This window comes from Botryllus schlosseri, chromosome 11 (assembly GCF_051294905.1).
Source record: "Botryllus schlosseri isolate E-star chromosome 11, Bs_hap1, whole genome shotgun sequence".
Lineage (NCBI taxonomy): Eukaryota > Metazoa > Chordata > Ascidiacea > Stolidobranchia > Styelidae > Botryllus > Botryllus schlosseri.
Window position 1 is genome coordinate 3,892,635 of NC_137246.1, and position 21,301 is coordinate 3,913,935.

Consider the following 21,301-nt stretch of genomic DNA (forward strand, 5'->3'; position numbering starts at 1 on the left):
AAAGAGCTAAGTATCTAAATTAATTTGAAAAAAATACCGTGTCGTAATAATTGCGTTTATAATGAAAGATGTCGCGGGCCGCAAAATGAATGTCTGCGGGCCGTGGGTTGAGAACCCATTGTGTACATTAATATAGGTTATGCACTTCACAGAAATGTAGGGCTGGAATTACCAAAATCCCGTCACGTGGCGTCATGGGGTCCATGTTCGCGTTCACACTGAACCTTTCAAAAAGGTTTGCGTGCACACGAACCTGAACCTTTCAGAGGTTCACACCATCCCTATTATCACCTCACCTGGATATACGCATTCGGACGAAATAGATGTATGAGGTTGCGGCACCTTCCACCACGAGAGCATGTGCGTGAGTCAATTTCAATAGTGTAAAACACACAAACACGGCTCGCTGCACTTGGGTTATGTCATACTTTCCATTTGACCAAAGGCAACTTTACGGACATTTCTGACCGGCTTGCCGAGCGCCAAATTCCATAAAACGGGTATCAGTAGAAAGCTGCTGCTATACTGATTACGAAAATATAAATTTTATTCTGTTCATGGTCCTTGAACCCCAAAAATTGGCCTAGAAATTTGCCTTGTGATCGAGTTTTGGCATTGTGACGCAACATTTCTGTCTGGCAAAACGAGAGTTATGATGCTTTAACGTCTCCCAGTTTGAGAACCACTGCACTTAAATGTACAGTACATGCAATAGTACAAAGCTTATAAACTTGGTCGCTGCCTTCCGAGCAGTGTGCAGGTTAAATAGCCTTTATCTTGAGCGAAGCTTGCAGTTTTTCTAAACTTCGCCCTCGCTTCGTGCTTTTGTCATAAGACCGACCGGGGACTACGATACCCCCGGACCGACTTTATTTAAAATCCTTAATGTCGGCGACATGATCGGCAAACACTGAAGGATGGGTTTACACCTGACTCCAGTATGAGAATATTTAGACGTTGTGAGGGGTATCGGGGGGCGCTGGCACTTTATTCGCTATTGAGGGGGGCGGTATAGATCAAAAAAGTTTGGGAAACACGGGCCTAAAACATGTTTTAAACAGTGTTCTAATCACAGGCCTTTAAAAAAAACATTTTTTTTTCAAACGTTGTATAATTATGCCATAATTGTATAAATACTCCGAAAAACATGTAGTGTGAGCCTACGGACGATTTGGAAGTAATGCAGTCGACGTATACGATATAAGGTAGTTGAAACCCTCGAAATCGTCGTCGGTTCAACAGTTATAGCAAGTAGATCATTGGTACGGAGTGGGTGTTCTGATGATGAAGGCCGCCGACCGTAAAATGCTGCATATGGAAGCAGTCCATGTTAAAGATACTTTTGGTCTGCTTGTGGAAGTGGTTGGACGCATTTGTCATCGAAGAAGTCATGTTTACCCTAGATTTCAACGGTCAATGTCAATCCACTGTGACGCGACGTCATGGTTAAAAAACGAACGAACCCAATAAAAACATATTTTATACAAGGGCCATGTTTTACACATGTTTGTCTTAAATTCATTTGGTTTTAAAATCAACCATAATAATTACTAATGGGTATTGGAGTACGAGTCTCAACAAATGAAGATGTCCTATCGTTTTTATTTCATCTATAATTTGCCGATAAACTGCTTCCGTGGAGAAGCCAAGTCAAAGCAGGTTCACAAACGACTTGCAAAATCGTTCACTGTGCTTTATTCATTCAGTTCTATTAATAGAAGTTTTATCGACTCCAAACACCATGAGAATGCGATGGAGTGAAAAGATAAAGACAGAATCTTGTAGTATAGTCTCTCAATCGGACACCCACCTCGGCATAGAACATGTAAATAATGGGCATGCACACTAGGGTAGTTCAAAAATAACCTTTTTCTCAGATTCCGGTGATTCACTGATTAAATTGTCAGGTTACCCTAATGAACGCTGCACACCAAATTTGGTTAAATTCTAACAAGTATAAGCCGCCGCAGAGCCAATTTTTAATTTATTATGAGAAATTGAAAAAAAAGATCAAATTCCTCTGTCAACCCCATGAAATTGCTGAGTTGTCTGCAAAAACGATGCAAAACAAATTTCACTCGATTTCAACCCGTAGGAGCGGAGTTGTTTGAGTTTTTCATTAATAATTCTGGGATTACCCACCGACAATACTATTTTTGCAAATCCAGAACTTTCAACTGCAATAACTTTACTTCTACAGGTTGGAACTGAGTAAAATTTGTTTTGCATTGTTCTTGAAGACAGCTCAACAATTTCACTGGGTTGACAGAGAAATTTGATTTTTTTTTAAATTTTTTTGAAATAAATTAAAAATTTAAATTGACTCTGCGGCTTATACTTGTTTGAATTGAACCAAATTTGGAGTGCAGCGGTTTTTTTAGGGTAACCTGACAATTTAAGCAGTGAATCACTGAAATCCGGAAAAAAGTTATTTTTGAACAACCCTAGTGCACACTACACAGCACACTGAATTAAAAGTAACATGAGATACCATAGAAGGAGTAGGCGACGCAAAATGGAGGGGCCTACCTGAGTGATTGGATTCAGAATCGAGTTTTCAAAGCCTCGCGTCGAGAATTCTAGAAAGACTCGTTTCAGTGCCCAAAAAATCATCTCTCACTATACTCGACTGAAATCATTAGAATTAATAGCTCGAGTACTCGGATCATTGTCTAGCCCTAATAAGGGCAAGCGAGGAGGATGAAGTCGCATGTGTCGATAGGCGAAGTCGATTTGTCAGAGGCTTTAACGTCGGTATTGATATGTCCTCTATCGCCCGACATTTCGCGGGGATACGCGTCGCATCATTCACTCGATGGCTCACGACATTCTGCTCTACCATACGGACCATTCTGTTACAGCAGCGGTGGGCAAACTTTTTTGCTCGCGGTCCGCATTGAACATTTGAATCCATTCGCGGGCCGCACTATATAAAATTGGGATACCAAAGCCAAAATTTACTATTGTCTTTTGATTATATTATATAGCGACCGACGACATGAAAATAATATGTATTTATTTGTTTATTTAAAAAAAGCGTTGAGTTGAGGATATCGTACATGCGCCAGAAACGTTGACAAAAATTTATACGCTCGTCATGCTCATTGTCAAAATTAGGGACGAAAGTCGTTTGTCCATATTCTCAGAACTGGATGTAAATTTGATTCTGTGAGCAGCGATCTTTTCATAGATTTGCTGATTGTGCTTTTGATTTAACTCCAGGTCACACGATGCTGACAGCATCATAACCATGTTGCCTTCAAATACGCTTCTATAATATATAAGAAAAGTTTCGGCCACGGTTTTCCCGCTGCCGATCTTTCTGGCACACTTCTCGGAGTCGCATAGGCCTATACTACTTGTCGTAAAACTTCATATGTGTTGGTGAGTCGTTGCGTGGTAATGGCTGACGCCGAAATGCCGATTTCCATAAATCATGCTTTTTTTCTCGTGGGAATAGTACCCAATACTCGATGGATTTGGCAACATGAAATCGCCTGCACCGCGAAAAAATTTGACGAAGTTGCTTACATTTTCGAAATAATACTTTATAATTTATGTTAATTCACGAAATGATTTTGGGCACCATCGAGATCGACCCTCCCCCAATAGAAGGATTTGGGTGCGGCAGTTATGGTCCTACAATGAACGGATTTATCAAACACACTCGCTTAACGGTTATTCCAAGTACAGCACTAAACGTAATAAACTTGCTCGTGTTTCATATCTAAAATCACACCCGTGGTTCGATTTAGGTCATTTACGTTTCACTTTCTGTAATGTTTAGCAATTGAAACCTTTCAAAATGCATGGTCCTCATGGTCGGGCTATCTCGCCATCATTGAAATAAAGAAATACTATGGTAAGAATATAACTTATCATTATCATGCTGAAATATATTAAGAAAAAGTTTTAAGCACCCACATTTATTTTATTTTTAGTAAGCATTTTTAGTAATATTTTGCGTTTCTTGAGGCTTTCGCGGGACGCACAAAACTGTGTTGCATGCCGCATGCGGCCCGTGGGCCGTAGTTTGCCCCCCTGTGTTACAGCCTCAGACCACGATTCAAACGCGACCATGCAAATAACACCGACTATATTCGGACAGAGACACGCGACCCGTTTGAAGGGAATTGCGGACAATACCACCGCTTGCGACAGTAAAATACCGAGAATAGCGCCGAAGATTGCTGCCGGGGCCATAAGGAACGTATAAGATGTTCTTGGGCGGCATGCACTACATTCTCATTATTAGGGCAAGTTTTTGAAACTTTTCAACATCTTCCAGCAGCTTGCTGCTGCTTTTACATTTATACATCATACCGATAAACTCACCTTCTCATATCACATATTTCTTCGTACAACCAACAAAAACCCAGAAGACCACACAAAAATGCTCTTTTTCGACAAATATTCCATACATCCATCTCGGAAAGCTGTTTGAATCCATAGGAGCACACTTTTCACTGAACTCAAGGCAACAACGGCAGTTGCGGATAGTTCGTTTGTTCCAACTTTCCGTACGGCAGCAAAAAAGCGAAGATATCGACCGCAGCGACAGCTACTGCGCAGGAATGGTGCATGTGTGAACATTTTCGCGGCAAACCGGCCTTTTGACCGCACGATTGAAAACAGCAGGGCAAAAATTGTAGCCGGGAACCGGCAGTGCGTCATCTGTCTTCAGGACGAGTAATTGAAAATCGTCAAAACCTTGAATGATTATTATTAATATTTTCCGTCGATGTTCATGAATAACTAAATTTGAACATTTTTCCACCCAGCATCCCACCCAATTTTCATACTTACTGTTCAAAAATCAGAGTTGTAATGACTCGAGTCATGACTTGACTCGAGAGAGACTCGAGTCGCGATTTTTTGATGACTCGACTTGACTCGAGTCATTTTCTTCAAAATGAAGAATGACTCGACTCGACCAAAATTAATTTGTGTATTGACTCGACTTGTATTCGAGTCATTGCGCATGATTTGAACCAAGTCATATAACTTGGGAATGGGTCTACGAAGACCGGTATTGCATCTTAACTTTTAAGAATAGTAAAGTTATCACACTATCATCAATTTGTCTATCAGTTCTGGTACTTGAAAATGATACCATAAACTGGTGACAGTGAGGAAAATTAGTACATTATGAATGCGAAGCATTTGATATCACCGAGCAGTGTTGTAAAGAGTGGGTTTCACATGACATTAACTCGGAACTGAACAGTTAATACAGTGACTTGAACTTGGACTCGATACTCTAGTGCGTGACTTGGACTCGAACTTGACTTCGTGGTGAATTGAAAATGACTCGACTTGACTCGAGTCAAAACTACAAAAGTGAGATTGACTTGTGACTCGGAACCCTGTGACTTGGTTACAACCCTGTCAAAAATACAGCGCGAAAGGAGAGGTGAGGCACAGACGTGCCTCAACCGGGCTAATGCAATTCATCATAAACAGCTCAGAATTTATATTAACTGGTATCAATCAAATGCTATCGTCGCACTGATCGAGTATTTACAATGTAAGAGCACCAGAACCCCCTCAAATTAACCAGGGATTGTGAAATTCTACTCTATTTCTTACAATGACAGCACAGAGTAACGAAAGATATCTAGTTCTAGATATCCCTGAGAGAAACAATAGCCAGATGTGAGGCATAGACGCATCTGCCTCACTCACTATTCGCTAACAATTGGATAATCGCAGCAGAGTGAAACGCGCTATCACTTTAGGATACCGACAGTGTTGTATGAATCGTGTAGTTGCGATGGCCTATTCGTAATGCGGTGCAAATACATTTCCTTAATGACGTAGCTGTTCAATTTGTCATCTCTAAGTCTATATATCACTACAACTGTATAGACCATTTTTTAATTAATATTTTGTTTCTTAAATTTTTGAAAATGTAGAAAATAATAATGGGCCATTGATTTGGTAAACTTTTCAAAGGGGCCACAGTGTAAAAAAGGTCGGAAACACTCATCCTAACCTGTCACAAACAACGAACGGTGACGGAAGCACGCAAATTAAAATGTCGTGGACGTGAATCCGACAAGATTGAGAATTCCATGTATGGGCCAGCATCCCATCCGGCCATGCCCATTGCCCACATTTCTAACCATTTAATCCAACCCGCGAGTCAAAAAGGTTACCGATTCGTCTCCTAATTTATTTCAATTTCCAGTTGCTACAAACTGTGAATGTGGCTTGACTCATATTTGTTGTGAAATATCCCACCCGCCTGTATCAAATTGTTAGTACACGACCAGGAAGCGACAGTAGCTGCTACGTACTTTTATTAATGCTTTCGATTAGTGTTTTATGGTAATGCGTCAGCGTGACTCATGAACGTATAGAACAGGGCTCTGCAATCTTTCGCATGCAGCGCGTGCCAAAATGACAAAATATTATTAACTCGCGTGCCAAACATTTTTAATTTTGTCATATTTAGCGTTTCAAGCAATAAATCCCACCGACCGCTTAATTGCAGATGGCAACGGCATCAGTTACGTCAGTGCATCTTGAAGTATTGGTCGCGAAGCGTATAAATTTTGGTCACTCTCGCAATAGACCTTCCCAAAGCACTAAGACGCTTAATGTGGCGTACGTAGTATTCGCATCATTTATTTTAAGTCGCGCTGTGGTCGATATTCTGTGGCTGCTTTGGCCGTTTCAAAGTCCGCTATATTCGGTACCATATCCAATGAAGGACAGGCATATTAATGTTGTTACGATGATGTGGCCTGATGATGAAAAATGTGCCCAACCCCGTACTATAGAAGTCGGTTTGCCGTCACTTTAGGGTTGGTCCGGCACTAGATTTGTCTGTAAAGCTCCAAAGGTCGCGGTAAAGCGGTCAAGGTCGTTGTTCCAGATATATTGGAATCGCTTACACGTATCAGAGGAAACGAATAGAATGTCTCCTTTCGTGAGACGAACACGATTCCAAATTCGCATTTCGACACGGGGCTCATTATTTTCTTCGGTGGGTCTCGTTTGATACGTGGGGCTCACGCTGGGACGCATTAACTATTCGGGACCTCGACAGTGGGCATATCAATGTCGAACGTTTTGGCCAACATGCGGCGGATATTTTATTCATTATCGCCGCCAATCATTTTGGCAGCGCACACACTGCATGTAGTCGCATGTTATGACTATAGGTCGTTTCTGCTAGCGTGAAAATGCCCAGCACCGGAATGCCGGTTCATAATCATTTACCAGTGGCGCGTTTGCAGGCTTCACTAAAGCGTCCGAACGGTTTCATACGATATTATACAGAGGTCTCAAACACGCGGCCCGCGAGATCATCTAGTGCGGCCCGCGTTGGCATTTTGGATTTTGATGTAGGCCTATTCGACAATATTTAACTGACACATATATTTTTATATATTATTTATATTTTTCAATTTGAGAACTTAAAATGCGATCTAAAACTACTCAAAAATCCTGAAACTATTCATCAAACTTCACCATCGCATCACATTCAAAAGTTACCATGCGGTGGAAGATCAGCTTACGTCACATTACCTGATTATGATGGTAAAACATGACCCGTTGATTATTCGTAACAGAAAGTTGTGATTTGGAATTGGGCACAGCCTTTTGTAGAATTACTCGAACTGGGATTGAATCGGTGATAAAATATAAATGACTCGAGTTAAGTCGGGTCAAACGTTACAATCTGAGAAGGACTTGTGATTCGGAACGCCGTGACTTGGTACAACCACGGACGCAGCAAATTATCAAACTGTTATGGGGAATAGTAATATTACAAATAGGTCGCAGCTTGCTTTGCGTATAGCGTATTTAGCTATCTAAGCAGGTCGGCATGGCATTCTGTTGCAGCAGTTGCACCCTTGATGCATAGTTAGTTACATCCTGCGTCATCTTGCGTCTTAAACCAAATGCAGATTTCATCTGACTTTTGTAATAACATGATCAATAGCCTAGTAGTTATGAGTATGCCCGAAACCAGGATTAGGCTGTACTGTTCCATGGCTCTGATATCAGATAAACCTTTGTTAAATTCTAAGTATTCTACCTATATGTGACACGTCAAATGCTCCGCTAGCGCGACAGCTTTTACGCTGTCATGATGCATTTGTACTCTCGCATGGTGTCTATATAATTCTATGCCAAGTACAACAATTTTATTCAAATATTTAAAACTGCGACTTTTTCGTGCCAGGCGTGAGTTCACAATAGTAAAACCCATTTGCACTATGTGCGTGGCGAATGCCATCAGTCTACGACAGCGGTTCTCAACCGGGGGTCCGCGGACCCCTGGGGGTCCGCGAAGCAATTTCAGGGGGTCCGCGAGACCTCTAAATTTTTAAAATGGTTGATAATCTAATTTTTATTTTTTAAGTCGAGAAAGCATGAGGCAGTTTCGAACCACAAGTGCTAAAACCTCATGACTCATATCATCATAATAATCGTCTGACATGGACTATCGTAGTGTGGAAACTCATTTTCATTGCCGATTTTCCAATAACCTTTTGATACAAACAAATTGCTGTTTAGAGATGTTTTGTTGGGGTTTGTGGAAAAAATAAAAATATGGAGATAGTAACGACAATCAGGGTGACTTCGTAATGTCTGCGAAACCTTTTCGACTTGAAGTTAGCAGTCTCATCAAATTAGTGAACAGTCGTTGAAATAAAAATGTCCGAAGGATTTCCATAATTTTTGCCCAATGCAGGAACAGCTTCTTGGAGGTACGGAACTTTAATATACAATTGAATAGTATATTCATATTGAAATGAACCCAAATATTTTCGGCTGACACTCGTCATAAATCGGACAATGATATACCTGCTCTTAAAGCTCGGCTATCAGATTTTGAGCATTCTTATTGGGGATGCCCTATCGACAAGGCTGATTTTTGATGAACAAGGAGTGTTTCGTTGCTATCAAAGCATTACGCTCCAACCCTGAAATTCATATCACCAGCTATATTGGTATACAGCCTTGTCTTGTTAATGTTCAATTGTTCATGGTCGAAAATGTTTGCTCGTAAATATATATGTAAACCCGAACAGAACAAACCGTTTCACGACAGTCTTTCTCTGGTTATAAAACTTGGATCCATTCTTTCGAGCATAAAATTTGTCTATACTTTTAGATTAGGATTTCCCTTTGACGGTAGAAAATCTCTGCGGGCCGATCAAAATGCCGTTGCAGGCCGAATCTGGCCAGCGGTACGTATGTTGCCCGTCCCTGCGCTAGATGCTGGACGTGATATGTTCATAAAATATGTGTTTCTTCATTTTGGTGTCATAAATGTTGCGATCACACCAAAAGTATCGTCGGAAGCGTTATGCGTTAATATTGCATTGGCTTCCATCTAACTTTGCTGAAATGGTTTTCGGCACTCCTCGTTCATATCAAAATGAAGACGCGGATTTTCAAGACACGACCGCGTACTTCAAGAAATATAGCAGCAAAATTATATTTGAAATAATAAAAGGCCACCAATCTCTACATAAATACTATGTCATCTTCAAGAAAAATCATTATTTTGCTGTTTATCACCAGCCTACAGTTCATATTTGCACAAGACAGATGAAGGTTGCACCATAGAGCTAAAATTGTACTAAAACTTGAGGGGGTCCGCGAGGGTCCGTGACGGTCAAAAGGGGTCCGCGAAGCCAAAAAGGTTGAGAATCACTGGTCTACGAGGTCCCGTCATATAAGGCCTACTGTAGTATTTCCACCGAGCTTCTAGCTGTAAGACTGACTACTTAGACGGATACCTTTACAAGCCGAACTCGAAGTGTATTCCTCAGCAGACCACGTGTATGTCTCTTATCTAAATAATACAGGAACCCATCGCTGGGCGCTCAATCAAGCATATCATAACACCACATCTCCCTTTTTTAAGTGGGAGAGACATCGACACTACTTACATTATATACAAGTGACAAGGCATCGACAATACAGCAGCAATAACAATATATACAACGTTACCCTTACGAGGTTAGCAAGAGCAAGGCATATAAACGTAACAGACAGGGTCACCTGGGAGGTAGACTACTCCCGAAGTGTACAACAGGTTAGGGGATTATTCTGCCCCAGATCTTGACACCTGTGTATGATCAACATTGCTCTATAAATCGTTGAGGCGGCCTTCTGATTCTCGAAGATCGTCTCACGGGATTCTCCCTGGTAGTTTCAGTTAAACCGTTGGCGAAAATGTCTTGTGATTTCTCTAATTAGAAAAAATACAAATTAGGTTATCAACCATTTTGCAAATTTGGAGGTTGCGCGAACCCCCGGATGAGAACCAGTGACCTACGGATTCCATGAGCTAGTCCCAGGGGTACCGCTGCAAATCAAGATACACACTCACCTCATACATCTGGTTCGTGATAACACGCCTGTCTTGGTAAGTCATTGGTGGCAGGCAACGTGTCTGGTGCGGTGATAGCCCACGTTGTGTGCAAGGGCGTTACTATAGGAGATAAATCGAAACCGATTTTATATTCAATATTTATTAGCTCGTTTGCATTTTATCAGCCGGTAACTCGCTGTTGCATTTCGATCGAATAATAGGGGAGACCGGGGACAAATGTAACTATAGGGGCAAATGTAACAATCGACCTCACCGCTAGTAGGATGGAGAAATCAGCTTGATATTTAAGTTCGCATGCAGTAGTTATCTCTCCTATTATACCTGGAGTTACGTTGAGCTACGACGCGAAACCCCGGAATAATTTGCAAAAAACGAAATTTTTGACCCTTGAGTAAAGTTTTTCTGGTCTGGAATAATTTGTCTAGACGAATAGTACCTCAAGTAGTTACAACGTAATATGTGTAGCTGGAACAATGTTACTATAGTCTACCGTGGTGATGGAAAGTGTGCAACTTTGCATTCATTCATAGGTTAAATACCGTAATAAATGATCGAACTGAAATACAAAAGAACAGTTGCATCGACTAGCCTAATCCCTATTGCCCCAACAACTCACAAGACGTGTGTGCTTATACATACATGCATTCACGTCGCACAATCACAACAACAAGAAGACGAGATCGCTCATGCGTTTAGGGAAACTATTAGAGAGAGAGATAGTAGTAAGAGATAATCACACAGAAAGAATAGGACTTGCATCGCCGGGAAGGTACCATACTGAGACACTAATCATGGTCGAGCGTGTCAGGGGCAATCGTAACACTCCGTTACTTTTGCCCCGTTACAATTACAACGGCCATACAATAGTGGTGATGTGAATCTGACGGTTCGGTTATTTTCGTGATTCAACCACCCTTTCTCATGTTGATCGACTTTTGGTGTGTCGAACTTCAATAGTCATGGCTTAATTCTCGTCCTCTGACTTTGATCATGGCCCACTTACATTTTGATATTTGATGTGAACAATTTATGTTAATTTTCTACAGCAGATAAATGTCATCATAGCTTTGACGCCACACAATGTTGCGTCCTCGTTTTACAATACTATCATGGGCCCATTCAACCAAGATATGTTAGACAGGTCGCTTTCGCACCTTCGCAGGTGACCGAATGACCAACCCATTATGCCCGCTGAACAACAGAACCTTGGTAGAAGAGGCCGAATATGTGTAGGGAGATGATGGAATGAATGTGTCTCTTGTACACTTTAAGCTTGAACAAGACACGAAGGGTGATATTGCATTCAGATGCCATAAATGCGATGGGGCGTAGCCTGGAAGCGTTCAAACGTCTCATCCTTTAGTTTCATGCAATATTACAATTGGTGCTTCCGTTTTCGTTGTTCATTTAGTTTGTGTTTAGTTATAAATAACACTGTTACAATTGCCCCGCAAGGGTGGTACAGTTGCCCCTGGGTACGGGGCGATTGAGCAGCGATTTTTGCGACCCAAAATTTCCATGATCGATTGTTGATTGTGTTGCAATTTAGTTTTCATATCAACTATCGAGTTGCTGGCTTCTTTATATAAAACTTTGGAAGTGAAATTTCCACGAGAAAAACACGTAATGTTGGAAAATACGAAAACTGTTACAATTGTCCCCGGTCTCCCCTACGAAAGGCCTCGAATTTCAAACTATTCCCTGAAATTGAAGGGCAGAAATCAGACTGATTTGCAATGGCTATTCAGAAAGACTCTTGGATGCACAGAGCTTCAATAAACAATTCAATAATTTATTCAAACTGAAATAAACACTTTTGGCTGACCCTCGTCAGGAGTAGTCGTAAGCAGCTATAGTGGAGAATTAGATATATAACATTGTATATCAACAATTGTATCACCAAATATGACGATACCGGCATGAAGTTTTGAATAATCAAGTCGTATGGATCGCTTAAGCGCAATGTACAATTTTTAGATGATACATCAACTCCTCAGTTGACACAAATAATGTTGGCGTATTTTGATAAAACTCGACTCCAAAAATACGCCAACTTAGTTTGCGCCAACAGAATAAGATATTCAGTGCGGTTCGCCAGCCCTGGTATCAAGTAAATCCGTGCAGTTGCACGAAAAAGGTTTCTTAGGCGCAGAAGTAGAATCGTTCCCAATAATAAAAGTAACTCGCCAACCATAGTAGGTTCAGTTCAGTGTATTATTAATTTCGTCATTTAAAATCGTGGTAAAATCGTGATACAATGCGCAAAATCGTATAATATACGCTTCTTGTACGCATGGAAAAACAACAACAAATGATTCCAGCAGCAAGTTAACAAATTTTGGCGCATATATCGGCAGTATAATATCACTAAAATACGGACCTAGTTGTAAGCATTGAAATTGTAATTATTAATGACATCATAAAAATTGACTTCACTTCAGTAATCTGATGTAGCGTATATGCATTTAAAAATATAATTTAAATATACTTTAGTATAAAATAAATACATTTTTATAGAGCTCTTCTACCTTACAAAAATTTGAATCGGGTAAGACTCTCACAATTCGAATCATTAACAGAAATCTTATCATTTTTCAAATATATATATATATATACAGTATTGAATCGCATGGGTATGCTATTATAGTCAAATCTCCTCTTCTCATGTCAGGTATGTACTTTGAAGTCTTGAATGATAATGTCCTTTGAAGTACGTTGTCTAAGTTTAAAATGTCTTCCGGGTTACGGTGGGGGGTAATGCCTCAACCATCGGCTTGCAAGTAAACCACAACCTACAGATTGGCAGAGATAGAAGGTTGATTTTTCTTGCAGATAGTCCTGAAGTATAGCTGTCAGAATTGGTATCCGGCTGATAACTAGTCTGTGCCACTGTTACCCATCTGCTGTTTATGAAGTCCAATAGGCAGGCTATAAGTGTTCTATCTCCCACTGCATGAAATCGTTTGAAGTCTTCACGAGACTCAGAAGTCCAGATTCATTAACCGATAAATGTAAATTCGGATTAAAGGCAGCCTTGAATACAATTCCGCGTCGCGAGCTGAGAAATCTATCGTGGACTTTGTGCAGAAATCTGTTGTCTGACTCCAGGCCACTGTCTGGCACATCGGATGGAAGTGTGTCACACTTTTGAAGAATCACGGGTCCTTCGCGCAGGCCAGGTGCTGTGACGAATAGCGTCTCAGAGTTTGTGCCTTGCTGTAACCCGAAAGCGACTATGTCCTTATCGATTTTATGCCACAGCGTGATGACCAATGAATCTACATTTCCCGATGTCACCGTGATTGGCATGTACTGGCTAAAGAAGCTTACGTTCCAATTTCGCTGAGCCGTGAACGATTTGACCTCAACTTTGAATGTCTCCCACGCGGGCGCCTCTTCACATTCAGCGTGTATTTGCTTTATCTCTGCTTCCAAGCACGGCATTAGAGGGTATGACATTCGACCTCTTCGCTGCATTCTTACAGCGAAATAAAGCTCTTCAATTCCGGTGAGCTCGTCTTCATCGGAGGCGTCAGAATAATTTGAGTCGTCATGCCGCTGATTTATTGACTCCACTTGGTCGACATCACTATCTTCCGAATCGGACGGTATCAAATCCACATCATCTTCACTCGAATATGGATCCTCTGCGATCCCCGCCCGGCAAGCTCCCGCCTCGGGATCACTGTAATTTCCGATATTTATCTTGCAAGTCCCGCTTTTACGTTGTGTGCCATTGTGAAATTCGTGGCAGCATGCAGACTTTTTGATGTCGTTCCGTATTCTTGCCGAGACCTTTTTCTTGACTTTATCTATGCAAAAACAGAAGTTTACATGATTCAATCCCCGGTAATTTTGGACAGTGACAATTAGAATGAAACATTTTGTTTTACTATAGTTTTACTATATTCGATACTATTTTACTATGCTAAACCTTCATAGCATGTGTATATAACGTTGTTGCACTATAGTTCTAATTTCCTATTTGCTTTTCTCACCTTTCCCCTGCTGACGTATGTTTACATCGCTGTGACTACGGTTAATTTTACACCGTGCGATTGCATCCATTTACTTTGACAATCCAAAATAATTGTGTCTCGAGGCAGACCGAAATATGATGAATGACTTTCCAAGTTTCCCGCATGCGTATATATGCGAGATTATACAGTTTCGGAATCGTGCGATAACTTGACAGTTAGTAAATACAATATAGCTTAGCGCGAGTGTGGAGCATATGCACGATCTATGATGCAATTGAAGATGCGTGCTACGACATGTCAAGCGTTGCTAAGTACTTAGTCACATCATTTTCTAATTTCAAAAGTCCGTTTGGTAGATTCCATCAGTACTGGTCGATTTAAATGTCGAATATATGCCACAGTGTATTGTTTGATTTCACCGTAAGATGTTGATCGGTGGATTTGCCACAAGTGCATTCTTATATTAGTTCGGTTGACTTACATTTGAGAATGCGACACAATGATAAACCACAGTTGAGCAATTGAGCATGCGACACTTTGGCATATGGTTTTTGAGATACCCCAAAAACAAACACCGTGCCTCACCGATAGCTATCAGCAGGACAGTAACTGCACTTCTTCAGCACCCCAAAACGTTGGTCTTGGCCCCCCCCCATAGCGTGATTAACCGAATTGTCCCCTCAGGCTATAAGCTTTTTGTCGCTACTTATCACCTACTCTGGGTTTAGTGTGTTGGCAGACATCGTCTAATACGCACGAATCGCGAAAAATTGTATAATTCATGATTGAATCGGTCAATATGATCGGGAATTGCATATATATTGCTATAAATTTTTCATCCTCTCTCTGTTCACGTAATCAGATTTACCTGTAGAGCTGAGTGAGGTGTGTTAAAAAGGTAGGACCCCCAAATAATAATTCAACATCTTCGGGCGGACCTGTTGGTATAATGACTTCGTCACATGATTCTATTTTGTGACCTTCTATCTGCTATGCTAAAATATATTGAAATCGTCCAAACTTTCGGAACTAAAAGACGCACACGATTTTCAATTGGTGTTTTTTTACTGGCAAATAACTTTTCCCTGCGAGATGATGGGATTTTTCTTGTGGGGTGAAGATCGCCAGGACAGGAACATTCGGCGCTAGCCAATTAGGCGCCTATGGACAATTAAACATATATGTATATTGTATATATAAATCGAAGGTTTCGGTAAGCACAAGGGCAGTCCTTTTCGGCCAAGGTCTTCTCGCTGCTGATCGTTCAGGCACACTTCTTGAAGTTGCATGTTACATGGCATGTAACTTCACATGCCTTGGTGCGTCGTGACGCGGTAATGACCGACGCCTAAGTGCCCATCACTATATATCATGCGTATTTTTGTTGAGAAAGTGTACCCAATAATCAAGAAATTTGGCAATAATAAATTGCAAGCAGCGCGAAAATATTTTGAAAAAGTTGCATAAATTTCCGAAGAAATACTCTATAATTTATGTTACGTCACGAAATACTTTAGGGCCCCTTTCGAGCTCGATCACCCCCCGATCGAGGGATTCGGGGTGCGGCAGCAACGGTCCTGGCTATCACCTCACCTGAATATACGCATTCGAACGAAATAAATGTCTGAGGTGGCGGCACCTTCCACCACGAGAGCATATGAGTTAGCCGAATTCAATAGTGTAAAATCGACGACACTGCGCACAAGGATAACCATAATTTTGAAATGAATTATGAATAGCTCTTACAAATTGGATTAGAAATAAAATTATAGCTACATAGTGTTTTTTACTTTAGATTGGAATTAGATTTATACCTACACAGTTTTCTTTACAAATTAGTCAGCACTATCGGAATTATAGCTACATAGTTTTTCCAAATTAGATTAAAATTAAAATTTATAGCTACAGAGTTTTTTCCAAATTAGACTAGAATAAGAATTATATTTACAGTTTTTCCACATTAGATTGGAATTAGAATTATTGAATTCACAAAGGCTTGGAAATAGGATCAACTTCACTTCATACCAACCGGAGTTCTTTTTCATAAGGAAACTGTGAGTGTGCACAGCAAGCTTGACTCGACTTGATACAGTTCTGTAGCATTTTTAGTAAAAAAATTCGATTAGAATCAAAATTAGAGCATAGAAACATTTCACAAATTAGATTAGAAGTATAGAATTAAAGAATATAAACATTTCGCAAATTTAGTCTAATTAGTCTAATTATCATGGACAACTAGAATTGTCCAGTTGTCCAAGTTTGTCTGAACGCAATCAACTATCAATTACATTAGTTAAGGCCACACGAAAGCAGTAACCTATACTCAGGACTATATACCTATATAGTGACAGCCGTTACGTTACTCAGATCATTATAACTGAAACATTTTTGCTTCGTGAAATTAGCTACAAACGGATACATTACTAGAAGCGGGAATAAATCTGTAACCTCAACGTCATCGATACATTCTATCTTCAAGTTAGATCTCACCATGACCGGAAACGGTTGACAGTTAACTAATATTTCTTGTGCAACAGACTAATTGATTAAACGCGATCATGTGACCGACAAATACCGGCCACGACCGGTGACACGTGGTTTCTTGTGCAGTACACGACGTATTCAACGTTCCATTCCCAAATTACATCATTTGCATTGGCCGATACAAACTGGTGGTCTTTTCACCACTTATATATTGCCAGAGAATGACACGAAAAATGTATCCCGATGAACGTAAACTGCGTCTTATCATATATTGTTTATTCTGCTTTGATGTCAACTTCTATGTGGTTTTAGAGGTGAAAGAGTCCATAGTGTAGGGTTACCATATGTCATCCTCTAGGACAGGGGTTCTCAACCCGCGGCCCGCGGGCCGCATGCGGCCCGCAGACGTATATTTTGTGGCCCGCGACATCTTTCATTATAAACGCAATTACTAATGACACGGTATTGTTACAAATTAATTTAGATACTTAGCTCTTTTATCGCACCGTCTCTGTTTCGTTTGATTACTCATTCTTGAAGACAGTGGTTCTCAAACTGGGGGCACGCGCCCTCTTTGGTGCGTGAAGCATCTGAAGGGGGCGCGAAGGTGCGGTCAACTGAAAAAAATTTCGCGCTGCGCGCAATTTATCCCTCACTGTTATTTCTCTGTGTATAGTCCGAATTTCATATTTGAGAATTCTCTGATCAACGGCTATAACCTTCCATGCCATCAAACTATTAGCCGTTTGTATTGCTAGCATTCTGGTTGCATTTTGTTATATGACGATAAGGGGGCACGAAATTTTTCCCTATCAAAAAGGGGGGGGGGCGTGACTAAAAATGTTTGAGAACCACTGCTTCAATGTGCTCTCGTTTCTTGATATATGCTCGACTTCAGATTGTTATTGTATTGAATCATTATTCGGCTGGACTCTGGTTCAAGAGAATCCCGCTTCTTAGTAGGCCTACACTTTTAAAGAGTGTTTGACTCACTGCGAACGGTTGTTGAGATTGCCGACGACGTTACAGACGCATCGTTTAAAATTGCTTCGAATATCGCTAAACCCAAGAAATCTGATATAGAAGGTGTGATTTCAATAAAATCGTAACATACTTTGCGAATATTTGCTGTTTCCGGAACTTAGCAGCAAGGACAACATCACCAGACAAATTTCGAAGATGCAATCGTCTGATTCAATCCTGACCAGACGAGTAACATCAATATTAGTCAATCTTTAATCGCCTGTTCTGAAACACGTTGCCGCGTAGACTACTTTTACGCAGCCTTGGATGAATCCACCGACATTGTATAACTAATTATCTGGTTGAATTTCATCAGAGTGGACATATATGCAGAGAAATACTGGCAGGGTGGGCAAACGTGGGGAGGGGACCAGCGAAAAATATCAACTTGACAAAGCTGATTTCCGTAACTATTGGTACATTGCCCTAGGCATGAACGGAAAGGAGAAATGTTGATTGTTTTGCTCAGAAATGCCCCCAAACACCAGATTTCTTCTCATATCACTCAGAGCTCAATGTGATAATGGTCTCTGTAACGCAAATGTTATAGTAATTTTATACTTGCTCGCCCACGCATTGGAACAAAGAGTTCGGCTCTCTGGTGGACGGATTTGAAGTTGCATATACCGACTTGACAACGAATGTAATGCTCGCTCCATGAAGGGATTTACATGCGCCGCTAGAAGATACACATTCTCATAAGCAGCAGCTGCAAACTTACGAACGCTGTTCATTATTACTTTATAATGCAAAGAAATGTACTAAATGCCGGTCTACGACTGGTAAATCGGCTACAATAGCCTAAATTTAATAGTAGCCCATGAATGCAAGGTAACATAGTTCTGCGGCCCGCAGCGTCTTTTGCTGTTAAAATGCGGCCCGTTATACAAGGAAAGTTGAGAACCCCTGCTCTAGGAGAATTTGCCCTCCTTTTTCGGGAAATCGAAAATGTCAACATAAACGTCCTCCTTTTTGGCAATTCGTCCTCCTTTACAGGTTTGACAGTTTTGCTGATGGACAAGGTCAACTGAAAATTGGGATGAATGACGCAAAATTGGTAATGCGGGCGTTCGGGAGTCGAGTCAAGTGACGACCTTTTTTATAGTCAACACCACATAAGTATCGTAAAAAGTGGGTAATTCGGGAGTTGAGTATCTTTATTGAGACTTCCAGTAAATATTTCAAAATCAGCTGTTTTCAAGTTCGATGCACTAACTTTTATGATTTGATAAAAGTGTCCTCCTTCAGCGATTCTAAAATATGGTAACCCTACTATAACGACACGAATTATTATCTATTCATGTCCCGTATAAAAGTATATGGAAAGCTACGATTTACGTCCTACTAGGTGATCTTTTTGGAGTATAAATACTGTAAGCTAGGCTGCATATAAGGGGTATCTACACTAAAGTCAATCTTGAAGAACTAATGTCATATTCGTAATCAGAAACATTGAAAACCACAGAAAACACACGTAGAAGTTCTGCCAAATACATTTTTCTCATTCTGTCGACCAGTGTTATGTATTGGATTGTGTTACTTCACGAATCGTCTTCAACACTATGCGAGTCAACGAGAATTCTCCAGTTTTTATTGGTATTAATTTTATAATACTCTATAGCCCCGTTGCTAAATCGCTTTGGCGAAGTTTCGGATCCAGTAGTTATTAATTGCATCCTTGACATTATTGTGTGTCACCTTCCTGTGAGGATACAGTAAGAGATATACGAAAGAGGGACATATTACTTGCGTTAACACGCTCAGAATTCTAGTTACAGCTAGCGAATCTTTGCATCAAAACAAGATAAACAGCCAAAGGAAGCAGCGGGAATATTCGTTGAGACGATACCTGGACTCTGCATGGAATCATCCTGTTCGTTGTCACACCGTACGCTATCAGCGTGAAGAATCAAATCGACCATCTCCTTAACATTCGATCGTTGCTCCCTTGTGATTGCTCCACACCGAACCATTCTGTTTATCGACGAACGACCACTTGCAGTCTTCGTGGCGCGGTATATTTCAGAAACTAATGCCCAGGTTGCGTTTGAGGTGATAATTCCCGTTGTCAAGAATGGGTATTGCCGTTTTTCTATTTTTATTACCAGCAATCATGTGCCCGTGCGACCGCTTGAGCGAGACGCTTGTAAGTGTCAATATTCTGTATCAAAAGACGGTTGATTTAAATCAGTCATTCATTCTTGACGTTTAGTAACCCGCGGAACACTGAAGCTGATCTGCAAGCTGTCGCGGAACCTCGACTAGTAGCCGAGTCATACAAACAAAAACCCATCACAATACAAATCTAACTAGACACTCAAAACATTACTATAGATTACTGGTGCACAACATGAACCGTGCATCGACAAAGTGTCAAAGGAACGAAACTATTACAATTTTTGATAATGGATATTTATTGCAAATCGCAGTGTGGCTTCTGCTGTTTACTTTCTGATACCAGTTCAGAATTAATAATAATTAATAATCGTCAACGTCAGATTATATGCGTAATGCGGTTAACATACTCTGCGGTAAAATGGTAAATAACAACGAATACAGCCCCTAACTGCGATCTGGTGTCGGGCAGTCTGCTGCTGGTGTGTTTTCGATTCGGCCTGCATTATTTATATCCGCCCCGAAGATACGCGATACGACACGATGCATATCAAAAACGTGTACGTAGCTTACGTGTAATTTGTATACGTGTAACGTATATTTGTTATGCATTGTATATATATGATATAAAGTTATAAATATAGACGCTTCTCCGGATCTCACATGACCATGATTTAATCAGCAACGACGCCGGTCGCCGAAAAACTTTTCACAAAACGTGTACACTAACGACCGATTTTAGGTAATTCGGTCGTTCATATGGTTGTACTGGAAGAGTCTCCCGGAGGTACAAAACTTCAGTATACAGTTGAATGATATATCTGTATTGAAATAAACCCGAATATTTCTGTCTGACACTCGTCAGGGGTAATCGTCATCAACCAGTAGAGAATTGAATAGTATATTCATATTGAAATGAACCCGAATATTATTAGCTGACACTCGTCAAGGGTAATCGTCAGCAAGTAGTGGGAATTGAAAGAAACATTGTATATCAACAATCGTATCACAAAATATGACGTCGCCGGCATGAAATTCCGACCAACCAAGCCTGTGCCTACATAAGGAGATTGTGTATCATCTAAAAATAGTACATTGAGCTAAAGCGCTCTCCCCACTCCGATTATTCGACATTTCATGACGGTAACTTCATATTTTGTAGAAGGCAGAGAAAACCCTGTTTTCAAACGACTTCCGTCGGTGCTCGCAGGGTTGTAATTATAAGTCAAAGTTTATCTCACTTTTATAGTTTTGACTCGAGTCAAGCCAATTCATTTCCGGTGGCATTTTCAAATAGCGGTACTAATGAACGAAATACCAACAGTGTGGTAACTTT

At 40.6% G+C, this 21,301-nt stretch overlaps 1 protein-coding gene and 1 long non-coding RNA gene across 3 annotated transcripts in view; one reads left to right on the forward strand and one right to left on the reverse strand.

The window, feature by feature from the left end:
• The window catches only part of LOC145449874 (uncharacterized), a 157,283-nt gene that overhangs the window by 11,606 nt on the left and 124,376 nt on the right, over positions 1–21,301 (forward strand). The window lies entirely within an intron of this gene.
• On the reverse strand, positions 12,127–20,221 carry LOC145450458 (uncharacterized). Of its 2 annotated transcripts, none has more exons than XM_080328980.1 (2): positions 19,700–20,221; positions 12,127–14,175 (listed from the first exon to the last, which is right to left on the reverse strand). In XM_080328980.1, the coding sequence occupies exons 1-2, from the start codon at positions 19,821–19,823 to the stop codon at positions 13,292–13,294; spliced, it is 1,008 nt and encodes a 335-aa protein (XP_080185106.1). In that variant the 5' UTR covers positions 19,824–20,221; the 3' UTR covers positions 12,127–13,291. The 2 variants fall into 2 exon arrangements, with proteins under 2 accessions (XP_080185106.1, XP_080185107.1); XM_080328981.1 differs by lacking the exon at positions 19,700–20,221 and adding an exon at positions 14,362–16,059.

Bases quoted from the DNA above. Each gene is read 5' to 3' on its own strand.
- LOC145450458 (XM_080328980.1), bottom strand. From the start codon at position 19,823: ATGGTTCGGTGTGGAGCAATCACAAGGGAGCAACGATCGAATGTTAAG. The intron at 14,176-19,699 runs GTATCGTCTCAA...GTTTTTGCATAG, and splicing joins TGATTCCATGCAGAGTCCAG to ATAAAGTCAAGAAAAAGGTC.